Source organism: Mytilus edulis, chromosome 9 (assembly GCF_963676685.1).
Source record: "Mytilus edulis chromosome 9, xbMytEdul2.2, whole genome shotgun sequence".
Classification (NCBI taxonomy): Eukaryota; Metazoa; Mollusca; class Bivalvia; order Mytilida; family Mytilidae; genus Mytilus; species Mytilus edulis.
Window position 1 is genome coordinate 802412 of NC_092352.1, and position 15425 is coordinate 817836.

Consider the following 15425-nt stretch of genomic DNA (forward strand, 5'->3'; position numbering starts at 1 on the left):
CCAAAAAAATTAAGGTGAGCGATTCAAGCTCTTGAGAGCCTCTTGTTATGATAGGTATTTTGTTTTATTAAGCTCAGATCTATGATTTGATATTTCTAGAGATTGTGTTTTATTAAGCTTAGATCTATGATTTGATATTGTGTTTTATTAAGCTGAGATCTATGATTTGATATGGTGTTTTATGAAGATGAGATCTATGATTTGATATTGTGTTTTATTAAGCTGAGATCTATGATTTGATATTGTGTTTTATTAAACTGAGATCTATGATTTGATATTGTGCTTTATTAAGCTGAGATCTATGATTTGATATTGTGTTTTATTAAACTGAGATCTATGATTTGATATTGTGTTTTATTAAGCTGAGATCTATGATTTGATATTGTGTTTTATTAAGCTGAGATCTATTATTTGACATTTCTAGAGATTGTGTTTTATTAAGCTGAGATCTATGATTTGATATTGTGCTTTATTAAGCTGAGATCTATGATTTGATATGGTGTTTTATTAAGCTAAGATCTATGATTTGATATTGTGTTTTATTAAGCTGAGATCTATGATTTGATATAGTGTTTTATTAAGCTGAGATATATGATTTGATATGGTGTTTTATTAAGCTGAGATCTATGATTTGACATTTCTAGAGATTGTGTTTTATTAAGCTGAGATCTATGATTTGATATTGTGTTTTATTAAGCTCAGATCTATGATTTGATATTTTGTTTTATTAAGCTGAGATCTATGATTTGATATTTCTAGAGATTGTGTTTTATTAAGCTCAGATCTTTGATTTGATATTGTGTTTTATTAAGCTCAGATCATTGATTTGATATTGTGCTTTATTAAGCTAAGATCTATGATTTGATATGGTGTTTTATTAAACTGAGATCTATGATTTGATATTGTGTTTTATTAAGCTGAGATCTATGATTTGATATTGTGTTTTATTAAGCTCAGATCTATTATTTGATATTGTGTTTTATTAAGCTGAGATCTATTATTTGATATTGTGTTTTATTAAGCTGAGATCTATTATTTGACATTTCTAGAGGTTGTGTTTTTTTAAACTAAGATCTATGATTTGACATTTCTAGAGATTGTGTTTTATTAAACTAAGATCTATGATTTGATATAGTGTTTTATTAAGCTGAGATCTATGATTTGGTATTGTGTTTTATTAAGCTGAGATCTATGATTTGATATTGTGTTTTATTAAGCTGAGATCTATGATTTGATATTGTGTTTTATTAAGCTGAGATCTATGATTTGATATGGTGTTTTATTAAGCTGAGATCTATGATTTGATATTGTGCTTTATTAAGCTAAGATCTATGATTTGATAATTACTTTATTAAGCTTAGATCTATGATTTGATATTGTGTTTTATTAAGCTGAGATCTATGATTTGACATTTCTAGAGGTTGTGTTTTATTAAGCTGAGATCTATGATTTGATATTGTGTTTTATTAAGCTGAGATCTATGATTTGATATTGTGCTTTATTAAGCTAAGATCTATGATTTGATAATTGCTTTATTAAGCTTAGATCTATGATTTGATATTGTGTTTTATTAAGCTGAGATCTATGATTTGACATTTCTAGAGGTTGTGTTTTATTAAGCTGAGATCTATGATTTGATATTGTGTTTTATTAAGCTCAGATCTATGATTTGACATTTCTAGAGATTGTGTTTTATTAAGCTGAGATATATGATTTGATAATTGTTTTATTAAGCTTAGATCTATGATTTGATATTATGTTTTATTAAGCTAAGATCTATTATTTGATATTGTGTTTTATTAAGCTAAGATCTATGATTTGATAATTGTTTTATTAAGCTTAGATCTATGATTTGATATTATGTTTTATTAAGCTGAGATCTATGATTTGAAATTGTGTTTTATTAAGCTTAGATCTTTGATGTGACATTTCTAGAGATTGTGTTTTATTAAGCTGAGATATATGATTTGATAATTGTTTTATTAAGCTTAGATCTATGATTTGATATTATGTTTTATTAAGCTAAGATCTATTATTTGATATTGTGTTTTATTAAGCTAAGATCTATGATTTGATAATTGTTTTATTAAGCTTAGATCTATGATTTGATATTATGTTTTATTAAGCTGAGATCTATGATTTGATATTGTGTTTTATTAAGCTGAGATCTATGATTTGATAATGTGTTTTATTAAGCTGAGATCTATCATTTGATATGGTGTTTTATTAAGCTGAGATCTATGATTTGATATTGTGTTTTATTTAGCTAAGATCTATGATTTGATATTGTGTTTTATTAAACTGAGATCTATGATTTGATATTGTGTTTTATTTAGCTAAGATCTATCATTTGATATGGTGTTTTATTAAACTGAGATCTATGATTTGATATTGTGTTTTATTTAGCTAAGATCTATGATTTGATATTGTGTTTTATTAAGCTCAGATCTATGATTTGATATTTTGTTTTATTAAGCTGAGATCTATGATTTGATATTGTGTTTTATTAAGCTCAGATCTATGATTTGATATTTTGTTTTATTAAGCTGAGATCTATGATTTGATATTGTGTTTTATTAAGCTGAGATCTATCATTTGATATGGTGTTTTATTTAGCTAAGATCTATGATTTGATATTGTGTTTTATTAAGCTTAGATCTATGATTTGACATTTCTAGAGATTGTGTTTTATTAAGCGGAGATCTATGAATTGATATTGTGTTTTATTAAGCTGAGATCTATGATTTGATATTGTGTTTTATTAAGCTGAGATCTATGATTTGATATGGTGTTTTATTAAGCTTAGATCTATGATTTGATATTGTGTTTTATTAAGCTGAGATCTATGATTTGATATTGTGTTTTATTAAGCTGAGATCTATGATTTGATAATGTGTTTTATTAAGCTGAGATCTATCATTTGATATGGTGTTTTATTAAGCTGAGATCTATGATTTGATATTGTGTTTTATTTAGCTAAGATCTATGATTTGATATTGTGTTTTATTAAACTGAGATCTATGATTTGATATTGTGTTTTATTTAGCTAAGATCTATCATTTGATATGTTGTTTTATTAAACTGAGATCTATGATTTGATATTGTGTTTTATTAAGCTTAGATCTATGATTTGACATTTCTAGAGATTGTGTTTTATTAAGCGGAGATCTATGAATTGATATTGTGTTTTATTAAGCTGTGATCTATGATTTGATATTGTGTTTTATTAAGCTGAGATCTATGATTTGATATGGTGTTTTATTAAGCTTAGATCTATGATTTGATATTGTGTTTTATTAAGCTGAGATCTATGATTTGATATTGTGTTTTATTAAGCTGAGATCTATGATTTGATATTGTGTTTTATTTAGCTAAGATCTATGATTTGATATTGTGTTTTATTAAACTGAGATCTATGATTTGATATTGTGTTTTATTTAGCTAAGATCTATCATTTGATATGGTGTTTTATTAAACTGAGATCTATGATTTGATATTGTGTTTTATTTAGCTAAGATCTATGATTTGATATTGTGTTTTATTAAGCTCAGATCTATGATTTGATATTTTGTTTTATTAAGCTGAGATCTATGATTTGATATTGTGTTTTATTAAGCTGAGATCTATCATTTGATATGGTGTTTTATTTAGCTAAGATCTATGATTTGATATTGTGTTTTATTAAGCTTAGATCTATGATTTGACATTTCTAGAGATTGTGTTTTATTAAGCGGAGATCTATGAATTGATATTGTGTTTTATTAAGCTGAGATCTATGATTTGATATTGTGTTTTATTAAGCTGAGATCTATGATTTGATATAGTGTTTTATTAAGCTGAGATCTATGATTTGATATGGTGTTTTATTAAGCTTAGATCTATGATTTGATATTGTGTTTTATTAAGCTGAGATCTATGATTTGATATTGTGCTTTATTTAGCTGAGATTTGATATTGTGTTTTATTAAGCTTAGATCTATGATTTAATATTGTGTTTTATTAAGCTGAGATCTATGATTTGATATTTCTAGAGATTGTGTTTTATTAAGCTGAGTTTTATGATTTGATATTGTGTTTTATTAAGCTGAGATCTATGATTTGATATTGTGTTTTATTAAACTGAGATCTATGATTTGACATTTCTAGAGATTGTGTTTTATTAAGCTGAGATCTATGATTTGATATGGTGTTTTATTAAACTGAGATCTATGATTTGATATGGTGTTTTATTAAGCTGAGATCTATGATTTGACATTTTGTTTTATTAAGCTGAGATCTATGATTTGATATTTCTAGAGATTGTGTTTTATTAAAATGAGATCTATGATTTAATATGGTGTTTTATTAAGCTTAGATCTATGATTTGATATTTTGTTTTATTAAGCTTAGATCTATGATTTGATATGGTGCTTTATAAAGCTGAGATCTATTATTTGATATTGTGTTTTATTAAGCTGAGATCTATGAATTGATATTTTTAGATGAAGCAGTCAGCCATATAAAGATAAAACCTGGTTTAGAAGTTGACCTTTACACAGTTACATTAGAAATACAGATTTACGATATATTTAAAGATTATGCTACATGTACTTTACAGATTTATAATGTAAGTTGAGCTGCAGGGTAATAAAATATGAAATTTAGAAAGATAAATTTTCTATTATTTAAAAAATTTAAGCTGCATAATAGGATAAACATTATATCCTTTTGAAATAGCCCTGATAATAAAAAGTTGGTTTTAATTCAAGAGCAAAAGTGACACTAGTTATAGTCATTGCATATATTTATACATTAGTGCATGGCTGTCGGGGGGAGAGATTAGTATATAAAAGATGAAAATAGGTTGGCAGGTAAATGCCAAATAGTGTCCATTCATTTACTCATAAACCATTTGACAAAAGCTTTTCAAATTTTAACATGTTGTTACTGATGACAAAATGGAGGTCAAGTTTGATAATACCAGGACACAAATAAATGTTCCAAAATCAGGTTTGCCTCAACTCTGACATTCTATTGTTATAACATAACATAAAAAAAAATGCTGATTAAGATTAGAAATATAAAGGTGGACGTGTGGACTTAGGTTTTTACAAGACTTTGTATAACCCTTGGTTTCTACAATTATGGAGTAATGACTCAGATTAATCTAAATAACTTCTTACTATTTCAGTTAAGACCTCCTGTTGCAGATGCCGGTAACATTGAGGATATCTCAGCTTACATCAAAGATTCAAATACGGATATAGAATATTATTACCAAACAGGAAGTTATAAACTGGTGGCAATGAATACAGAGGTGGCTGGAGCCACAGTTACTAATTTGGTTAGTATCTCCACGGAAAAGGTAGTTAAAAACTGGTGGCAATGAATACGGAGGTGGCAGGAGCCACAGTTACTAATTTGGTTAGTTTCTTAACAGAAAAGGTAGCTATGGGTGGCAATAAATACTGAAGTGGCAGAAGCCACAGTTACTAATTTGGTTGGTTTCTTAACAGAAAAGGTAGCTATGGGTGGCAATAAATACTGAAGTGGCAGAAGCCACAGTTACTAATTTGGTTAGAATCTCTACAGAAATGTTAGTTATACACTGGTGGCAATGAATACAGAAGTGGCAGAAGCAACAGTTGGTACTCATTTGGTTAGTGTCACTACAGAAAAATTAGTGATAGGTGGCAATGAAACTGAAGTGACTGAAGCTATCTTCAGACACTGTTAACAATTTACAAATGCATTACAATTTCTAAAACTCATGAAATTCAATCTTTATTATATATGTATATATAAAGGTTGAAGTTTACAAATAATATAATGTCCATGCATAAAACACAATAAGTAAAACAGTTTACCACATTTGATATTTGATTGGTTGATAGAATTTCCCCTGTTCTCACACTGTCAGATAACAGTTATTTTGTCAAATCCAATTTATTATAGCCTATAGGTTGCAATATTCTATCTTTACAGCACGTCCCAGTCACAGCTGTAGATGTTGACCCCAGTGAATGGGTCAATCTTGGATACCAGGAGCAGTCTGACGGTACCACAAGACAGTATAATTTTGATGAATTGTGGAAAATCTATCAGAATCCACCACAAGAAGACTCCACTGATGTTATACAACATGTGGGTAAAACAAGTTATACATAAAAGCTCTTATTTGGCTCAACATTGACAGGACATTATAAAGTAATAGACTTGATTGAAACATTGGTAGATGAAAAGTATTTCATTGAGCATTGTCAAAATGAATTACAGTCCCATCTCTATTCCGTCAATAATTGGTTTTTTTCTGAAAGTTTACGACATTTTTTATTTTTTAAAATGTAAGAAATAAAAAAACTGGCTATAAATTATTGAATTCACAATACATACAAATATTTTACAGGCCTTGTCTAATTTCTCAAATATACTTGATAAAGTATCAACTGAAATGGAGGCTAATTCTATAACCAACGTACGACAAATAGTAACCAGTCTGGGAACAGTTATAGAAAACAAGGATTATGTCATCAACTCATCGGCTGTAAGTAGAAAATGTCTTACACTGTTAAATCCTTCAAGTCACTATAGGTGCACTCTATTACACATGTAAACCAACATAAGACAAATAGAAACCAGTCTGGGAACAGTTATAGAAAGCAAGTATTATGTCATCAACTCATAGGCTGTAAGTAGAAAGTGTCTAACACTGTTAAAACCCTCAAGTCACTATAGGTGCACTCTATTACATTTGTAAACCAACATAAGACAAATAGAAACTAGTCTGGGAACAGTTATAAAAAACAAGTATTATGTCATCAACTCATAGGCTGTAAGTAGAAAGTGTCTAACACTGTTAAATCCCTCAAGTCATTATAGGTGCACTCTATTACACATGTAAACTAACATTTGACAATTACAATATTATACAAATACGACCAAAATAGTGAATCCTTCAAAACAATTATCATAGGTTTACTCTAGTCCCTGAGATAGGGAGGTGTCATCAGAAAAAATATGGTCATTCAGATCTTTGCAGTTAGTACACTTAAGGAAATCACTCAACAAAGGTGTGCTCTATTACACACTTATGAAAAAGATAACAAAAGAGGAACTGTTAATGATTTATATCAATATTTGTTAACACCACACCAATAAGTAAAAAAATATATCATATGCTTAGTCTTACCTTTTTTCTTTCAATGAATGTTTTTTTTTCTTCTCAAAAATCTGTTGGTTTTGTTTTAGTCCAAAGCCTTTGAGGGAAATAGAAGGTTAATTGATAAATTCATCAACTTAAGTTCTACTGATGCTTATCCCAAGTATGAAGATTATATTTCAACATCTGAAGGTATGTGGTTTAACACCCTTAATACAAGCTATTTTTTGTAACATTTTTTGGCTTGTAAATGTTTGAAAAATCTTATTTCATCTAGAAAGTTTTCAGACATTAAACAAGAAGCATGAGAAACAACATATTTTAGCATATATTCTTGTATACATTGATAAAGAGACTTTTAGGTTAATTTCAGTTAACATCAAAACAAATAAATGGCTTTGGAAGAATGTAATAATTACAAATGTTGTACAATATTATTTATGTCATTACAATAAATGTCTGATATGAGAGGTGTTTTTAGTTTAGGAAATGTTATTAAATTCAATTATTATACCCCTGCTTTAAAAAAGGGGGGGTATACTGTTTTACCTCTGTTTGTCCTTCCGTCAGTCCGTCAGTCAGTCCATCCGTCCCATGAATATATTTCGTCGCATTTTTCTCAGGAACTACAATACAAGGATTTCTGAAATTTGGTTTCAGGGTTTATCTAAATCAGCTATACTGTGTGATGTGTTTTCAGATTCATCACTCGACAACTTCCTGTTTACCGAACACTTGCATATTTTTACACTATTAATATTATCCACTTGCAGCGGGGGTATCATCAGTGAGCAGTAGCTCGCAGTTTCACTTGTTATTCACTGGTAAACTATTTTTGCTTTTCATGAAAGATTCAGAATCTCTGTCTGGAAATATCATTACAAGTTGGTTGATTTTCCATAAGTATAATAAACTTATCATAGATACCAGGATTACATTTTGTATTCCTCATTTGTTTCAGGAACAATAAGAGTATTAAGTAATGCTTTAAATGGAATCTTACCAGACTTGTCAGCAGACGTCATATTGTCAATAGATATATATATATATATATAATATCCTTCTATGTTTCAGGAATAATAAAAGTATTAAGTAATGCTTTAAATGGAATCTTACCAGAAATGTCAGCACACGTCATATTGTCAATATATATATATATATATATATAATGTCCTTCTATGTTTCAGGAATAATAAGAGTATTAAGTAATGCTTTAAATGGAATCTTACCAGACTTGTCAGCAGACATTCCATCGTCAATAGATATATATACTCTACAACAGGATCTCTCCTTTAAACAACAGTTTGCTAAAAACGAAACTAATGGGACAGATCTGGTTGACATGACAACAATGGAGAGAGCCTACATAGCAACACAAATAGCTCTGAAAAAACAACTTAAATTAGAGGATAAAAGTCAAGATGTAAGTTTTAGAATTATTGGTTTCAATGACAACTGTCACAATCATGTTTGATTAGCAATACAAATATTTGTATAAGAAAAACCTTTGATCTTTTTATTAAAGTAAGATATAACTGCCAAATAGATAACAAATTAGGAAATAACTGTATTGTACTTTAAGCTTGGCCTTCGTAAAACGTAAATTTTACTGTCGCATATTGAGTTTACCTAGCTATGCGGAACAGAGATAGGTAAACAGATATTTGCGACAGTAAAATCAAGTTTTACAAAGTCCAAGCTTAAAATACAATGCAGTTATCTCCATATTATAAAAAATGTCATTTAATAAATATTTTGGTTAAAATATTTTAGAAATTGCATACCCCAAACAAATTAGAGTTTAAAATGATGACTTTCTTAGTAATGGACTGGTAGAACGTGGAATCTAACCCCTCCAAATATTTGTCAATGTCCAATGAAAACTATCGTTACAAAAAAATTGCAGTAAAATAATATATTTACCCATAAATAAAATATTTTAATTGAAAATAATGCTTGATAGATTGGGTGTGTTCAAATCACTTTTCTGGAGTAAAGTTTTTTTAGGAAGGCTCAAACAAAAATTAAATTAAAATATATTTTTACCTAGACATGTTAGGAGCTGTTTGATCAATCAATGATTACTTTGTAATTATTTGCTTATGTTTCAAAAACTGAAGAAAAAAATATTTGTAGATACAAAATGAGACCCTGGGAATATTCCGTATAAAATTATAATCCTGGTACTTTTGATAACAATTTATCATCACTGGGGACTATATTAGAAATGGTATTTGTAGGTAAAAAGTGAGACCCCAGGAATATTCCAATCTTTAACATCTCTGGGGACTATATTAGAAATGGTATTTGTAGGTAAAAAGTGAGACCCTAGGAATATTCCAATCTTTAACATCTCTGGGGACTATATTAGAAATGGTATTTGTATGTAAAAAGTGAGACCCCAGGAATATTCCAATCTATAACATCACTGGGGACTATATTAGAAATGGTATTTGTAGGTAAAAAGTGAGACCCCAGGAATATTTCAATCTTTAACATCACTGGGGACTACTAGTATATAAGAAATGTTTTTTGTAGGTACGAAAAATGAGACCCCAGGAATATTCCAATCTTTAACATCACTGGGGACTACTAGTATATAAGAAATGTTTTTTGAAGGTACAAAATGAGACCCCAGGGATATTCCAATCCTTGGCATCCCTAGGGACTATATTAGAAGTGTTATTTTGTAGGTACAAAATGAGACCCCAGGAATATTCCAATCGCTGTCATCCCTAAGGACTATATTAGAAATGTTATTTTGTAGGTAAAAAGTGAGACCCAGGAATATTCCAATCGCTGTCATCCCTAAGGACTATATTAGAAATGTTATTTTGTAGGTAAAAAGTGAGACCCCAGGAATATTCCAATCTTTAACATCTCTGGGGACTATATTAGAAATGGTATTTGTAGGTAAAAAGTGAGACCCCAGGAATATTCCAATCTTTAACATCTCTGGGGACTATAATAGAAATGGTATTTGTATGTAAAAAGTGAGACCCCAGGAATATTCCAATCTTTAACATCACTGGGGACTATATTAGAAATGGTATTTGTAGGTAAAAAGTGAGACCCCAGGAATATTTCAATCTTTAACATCACTGGGGACTACTAGTATATAAGAAATGTTTTTTGTAGGTACAAAATGAGACCCCAGGAATATTCCAATCTTTAACATCACTGGGGACTATATAAGAAATTGTATTTGTAGGTAAAAAGTGAGACCCCAGGAATATTCCAATCTTTAACATCACTGGGGACTACTAGTATATAAGAAATGTTTTTTGAAGGTACAAAATGAGACCCCAGGGATATTCCAATCCTTGGCATCCCTAGGGACTATATTAGAAATGTTATTTTGTAGGTACAAAATGAGACCCAGGAATATTCCAATCGCTGTCATCCCTAGGGACTATATTAGAAATGTTATTTTGTAGGTACAAAATGAGACCCCAGGAATATTCCAATCTTTGACATCACTAGGGACTATGTTAGAAATGTTATTTTGTAGGTACAAAATGAGACCCCAGGAATATTCCAATCTTTAACGTCCCTAGGGACTATATTAGAAATGGTATTTTGTAGGTACAAAATGAGACCCCAGGAATATTCCAATCTTTAACGTCCCTAGGGACTATATTAGAAATGTTATTTTGTAGGTACAAAATGAGACCCCAGGAATATTCCAATCGCTGTCATCCCTGGGGACTATATTAGAAATGTTATTTTGTAGGTACAAAATGAGACCCCAGGAATATTCCAATCTTTGACATCCCTAGGGACTATATTAGAAATGTTATTTTGTAGGTACAAAATGAGACCCCAGGAATATTCCAATCCTTGACATCCCTAGGGACTATATTAGAAATGTTATTTTGTAGGTACAAAATGAGACCCCAGGAATATTCCAATCCTTGACATCCCTAGGGACTATATTAAAAAAAGGTTATTTTGTAGGTACAAAATGAGACCCCAGGAATATTCCAATCTTTAACGTCCCTAGGGACTATATTAGAAATGTTATTTTGTAGGTACAAAATGAGACCCCAGGAATATTCCAATCTTTAACGTCCCTAGGGACTATATAAGAAATGTTATTTTGTAGGTACAAAATGAGACCCAAGGAATATTCCAATCGCTGTCATCCCTGGGGACTATATTAGAAATGTTATTTTGTAGGTACAAAATGAGACCCCAGGAATATTCCAATCTTTGACATCCCTAGGGACTATATTAGAAATGTTATTTTGTAGGTACAAAATGAGACCCCAGGAATATTCCAATCCTTGACATCCCTAGGGACTATATTAGAAATGTTATTTTGTAGGTGCAAAATGAGACCTCAGGAATATTCCAATCCTTGACATCCCTAGGGACTATATAAGAAATGTTATTTTGTAGGTACAAAATGAGACCCCAGGAATATTCCAATCTTTAACGTCCCTAGGGGCTATATTAGAAATGTTATTTTGTAGGTACAAAATGAGACCCCAGGAATATTCCAATCTTTAACGTCCCTAGGGACTATATTAGAAATGTTATTTTGTAGGTACAAAATGAGACCCCAGGAATATTCCAATTGCTGTCATCCCTGGGGACTATATTAGAAATGTTATTTTGTAGGTACAAAATGAGACCCCAGGAATATTCCAATCTTTGACATCCCTAGGGACTATATTAGAAATGTTATTTTGTAGGTACAAAATGAGACCCCAGGAATATTCCAATCCTTGACATCCCTAGGGACTATATTAGAAATGTTATTTTGTAGGTACAAAATGAGACCCCAGGAATATTCCAATCCTTGACATCCCTAGGGACTATATTAAAAAAAGGTTATTTTGTAGGTACAAAATGAGACCCCAGGAATATTCCAATCTTTAACGTCCCTAGGGACTATATTAGAAATGTTATTTTGTAGGTACAAAATGAGACCCCAGGAATATTCCAATTGCTGTCATCCCTGGGGACTATATTAGAAATGTTATTTTGTAGGTACAAAATGAGACCCCAGGAATATTCCAATCTTTGACATCTCTAGGGACTATATTAGAAATGTTATTTTGTAGGTACAAAATGAGACCCCAGGAATATTCCAATCCTTGACATCCCTAGGGACTATATTAGAAATGTTATTTTGTAGGTACAAAATGAGACCCCAGGAATATTCCAATCCTTGACATCCCTAGGGACTATATTAGAAATGTTATTTTGTAGGTGCAAAATGAGACCTCAGGAATATTCCAATCCTTGACATCCCTAGGGACTATATAAGAAATGTTATTTTGTAGGTACAAAATGAGACCCCAGGAATATTCCAATCTTTAACGTCCCTAGGGGCTATATTAGAAATGTTATTTTGTAGGTACAAAATGAGACCCCAGGAATATTCCAATCTTTAACGTCCCTAGGGACTATATTAGAAATGGTATTTTGTAGGTACAAAATGAGACCCCAGGAATATTCCAATCTTTAACGTCCCTAGGGACTATATTAGAAATGGTATTTTGTAGGTACAAAATGAGACCCCAGGAATATTCCAATCGCTGTCATCCCTGGGGACTATATTAGAAATGTTATTTTGTAGGTACAAAATGAGACCCCAGGAATATTCCAATCTTTGACATCCCTAGGGACTATATTAGAAATGTTATTTTGTAGGTACAAAATGAGACCCCAGGAATATTCCAATCCTTGACATCCCTAGGGACTATATTAGAAATGTTATTTTGTAGGTACAAAATGAGACCCCAGGAATATTCCAATCCTTGACATCCCTAGGGACTATATTAAAAAAAGGTTATTTTGTAGGTACAAAATGAGACCCCAGGAATATTCCAATCTTTAACGTCCCTAGGGACTATATAAGAAATGTTATTTTGTAGGTACAAAATGAGACCCAAGGAATATTCCAATCGCTGTCATCCCTGGGGACTATATTAGAAATGTTATTTTGTAGGTACAAAATGAGACCCCAGGAATATTCCAATCTTTGACATCCCTAGGGACTATATTAGAAATGTTATTTTGTAGGTACAAAATGAGACCCCAGGAATATTCCAATCCTTGACATCCCTAGGGACTATATTAGAAATGTTATTTTGTAGGTGCAAAATGAGACCTCAGGAATATTCCAATCCTTGACATCCCTAGGGACTATATAAGAAATGTTATTTTGTAGGTACAAAATGAGACCCCAGGAATATTCCAATCTTTAACGTCCCTAGGGGCTATATTAGAAATGTTATTTTGTAGGTACAAAATGAGACCCCAGGAATATTCCAATCTTTAACGTCCCTAGGGACTATATTAGAAATGTTATTTTGTAGGTACAAAATGAGACCCCAGGAATATTCCAATTGCTGTCATCCCTGGGGACTATATTAGAAATGTTATTTTGTAGGTACAAAATGAGACCCCAGGAATATTCCAATCTTTGACATCTCTAGGGACTATATTAGAAATGTTATTTTGTAGGTACAAAATGAGACCCCAGGAATATTCCAATCCTTGACATCCCTAGGGACTATATTAGAAATGTTATTTTGTAGGTACAAAATGAGACCCCAGGAATATTCCAATCCTTGACATCCCTAGGGACTATATTAGAAATGTTATTTTGTAGGTACAAAATGAGACCCCAGGAATATTCCAATCCTTGACATCCCTAGGGACTATATTAGAAATGTTATTTTGTAGGTACAAAATGAGACCCTAGGAATATTCCAATCCTTGGCATCCCTGGGGACTATATTAGAAATGTTATTGTGTAGGTACAAAATGAGACCCCAGGAATATTCCAATCCTTGGCATCCCTAGGGACTATATTAGAAATGTTATTTTGTAGGTACAAAATGAGACCCCAGGAATATTCCAATCCTTGACATCCCTAGGGACTATATTAGAAAAAGGTTATTTTGTAGGTACAAAATGAGACCCCAGGAATATTCCAATCTTTAACGTCCCTAGGGACTATATAAGAAATGTTATTTTGTAGGTACAAAATGAGACCCAAGGAATATTCCAATCGCTGTCATCCCTGGGGACTATATTAGAAATGTTATTTTGTAGGTACAAAATGAGACCCCAGGAATATTCCAATCTTTGACATCTCTAGGGACTATATTAGAAATGTTATTTTGTAGGTACAAAATGAGACCCCAGGAATATTCCAATCCTTGGCATCACTAGGGACTATATTAGAAATGTTATTGTGTAGGTACAAAATGAGACCCCAGGAATATTCCAATCCTTGACATCCCTAGGGACTATATTAGAAATGTTATTTTGTAGGTACAAAATGAGACCCTAGGAATATTCCAATCCTTGGCATCACTAGGGACTATATTAGAAATGTTATTGTGTAGGTACAAAATGAGACCCCAGGAATATTCCAATCCTTGGCATCACTAGGGACTATATTAGAAATGTTATTTTGTAGGTACAAAATGAGACCCCAGGAATATTCCAATCTTTAACGTCCCTAGGGACTATATAAGAAATGTTATTTTGTAGGTACAAAATGAGACCCAAGGAATATTCCAATCGCTGTCATCCCTGGGGACTATATTAGAAATGTTATTTTGTAGGTACAAAATGAGACCCCAGGAATATTCCAATCTTTGACATCCCTAGGGACTATATTAGAAATGTTATTTTGTAGGTACAAAATGAGACCCCAGGAATATTCCAATCCTTGACATCCCTAGGGACTATATTAGAAATGTTATTTTGTAGGTGCAAAATGAGACCTCAGGAATATTCCAATCCTTGACATCCCTAGGGACTATATAAGAAATGTTATTTTGTAGGTACAAAATGAGACCCCAGGAATATTCCAATCTTTAACGTCCCTAGGGGCTATATTAGAAATGTTATTTTGTAGGTACAAAATGAGACCCCAGGAATATTCCAATCTTTAACGTCCCTAGGGACTATATTAGAAATGTTATTTTGTAGGTACAAAATGAGACCCCAGGAATATTCCAATTGCTGTCATCCCTGGGGACTATATTAGAAATGTTATTTTGTAGGTACAAAATGAGACCCCAGGAATATTCCAATCTTTGACATCTCTAGGGACTATATTAGAAATGTTATTTTGTAGGTACAAAATGAGACCCCAGGAATATTCCAATCCTTGACATCCCTAGGGACTATATTAGAAATGTTATTTTGTAGGTACAAAATGAGACCCCAGGAATATTCCAATCCTTGACATCCCTAGGGACTATATTAGAAATGTTATTTTGTAGGTACAAAATGAGACCCCAGGAATATTCCAATC

At 31.4% G+C, this 15425-nt stretch overlaps 1 protein-coding gene across 1 annotated transcript in view; it reads left to right on the plus strand.

Moving 5' to 3' along the window:
- The window catches only part of LOC139489370 (polycystin-1-like protein 2), a 73529-nt gene that overhangs the window by 28503 nt on the left and 29601 nt on the right, over window positions 1-15425 (plus strand). Inside the window, exons 6-11 of the mRNA XM_071275680.1 lie at window positions 4482-4606; window positions 5171-5323; window positions 5965-6123; window positions 6386-6523; window positions 7228-7330; window positions 8326-8561. Of these exons, the coding sequence (XP_071131781.1) occupies window positions 4482-4606; window positions 5171-5323; window positions 5965-6123; window positions 6386-6523; window positions 7228-7330; window positions 8326-8561 (914 nt within the window). The remainder of the gene's footprint in view (window positions 1-4481; window positions 4607-5170; window positions 5324-5964; window positions 6124-6385; window positions 6524-7227; window positions 7331-8325; window positions 8562-15425) is intronic.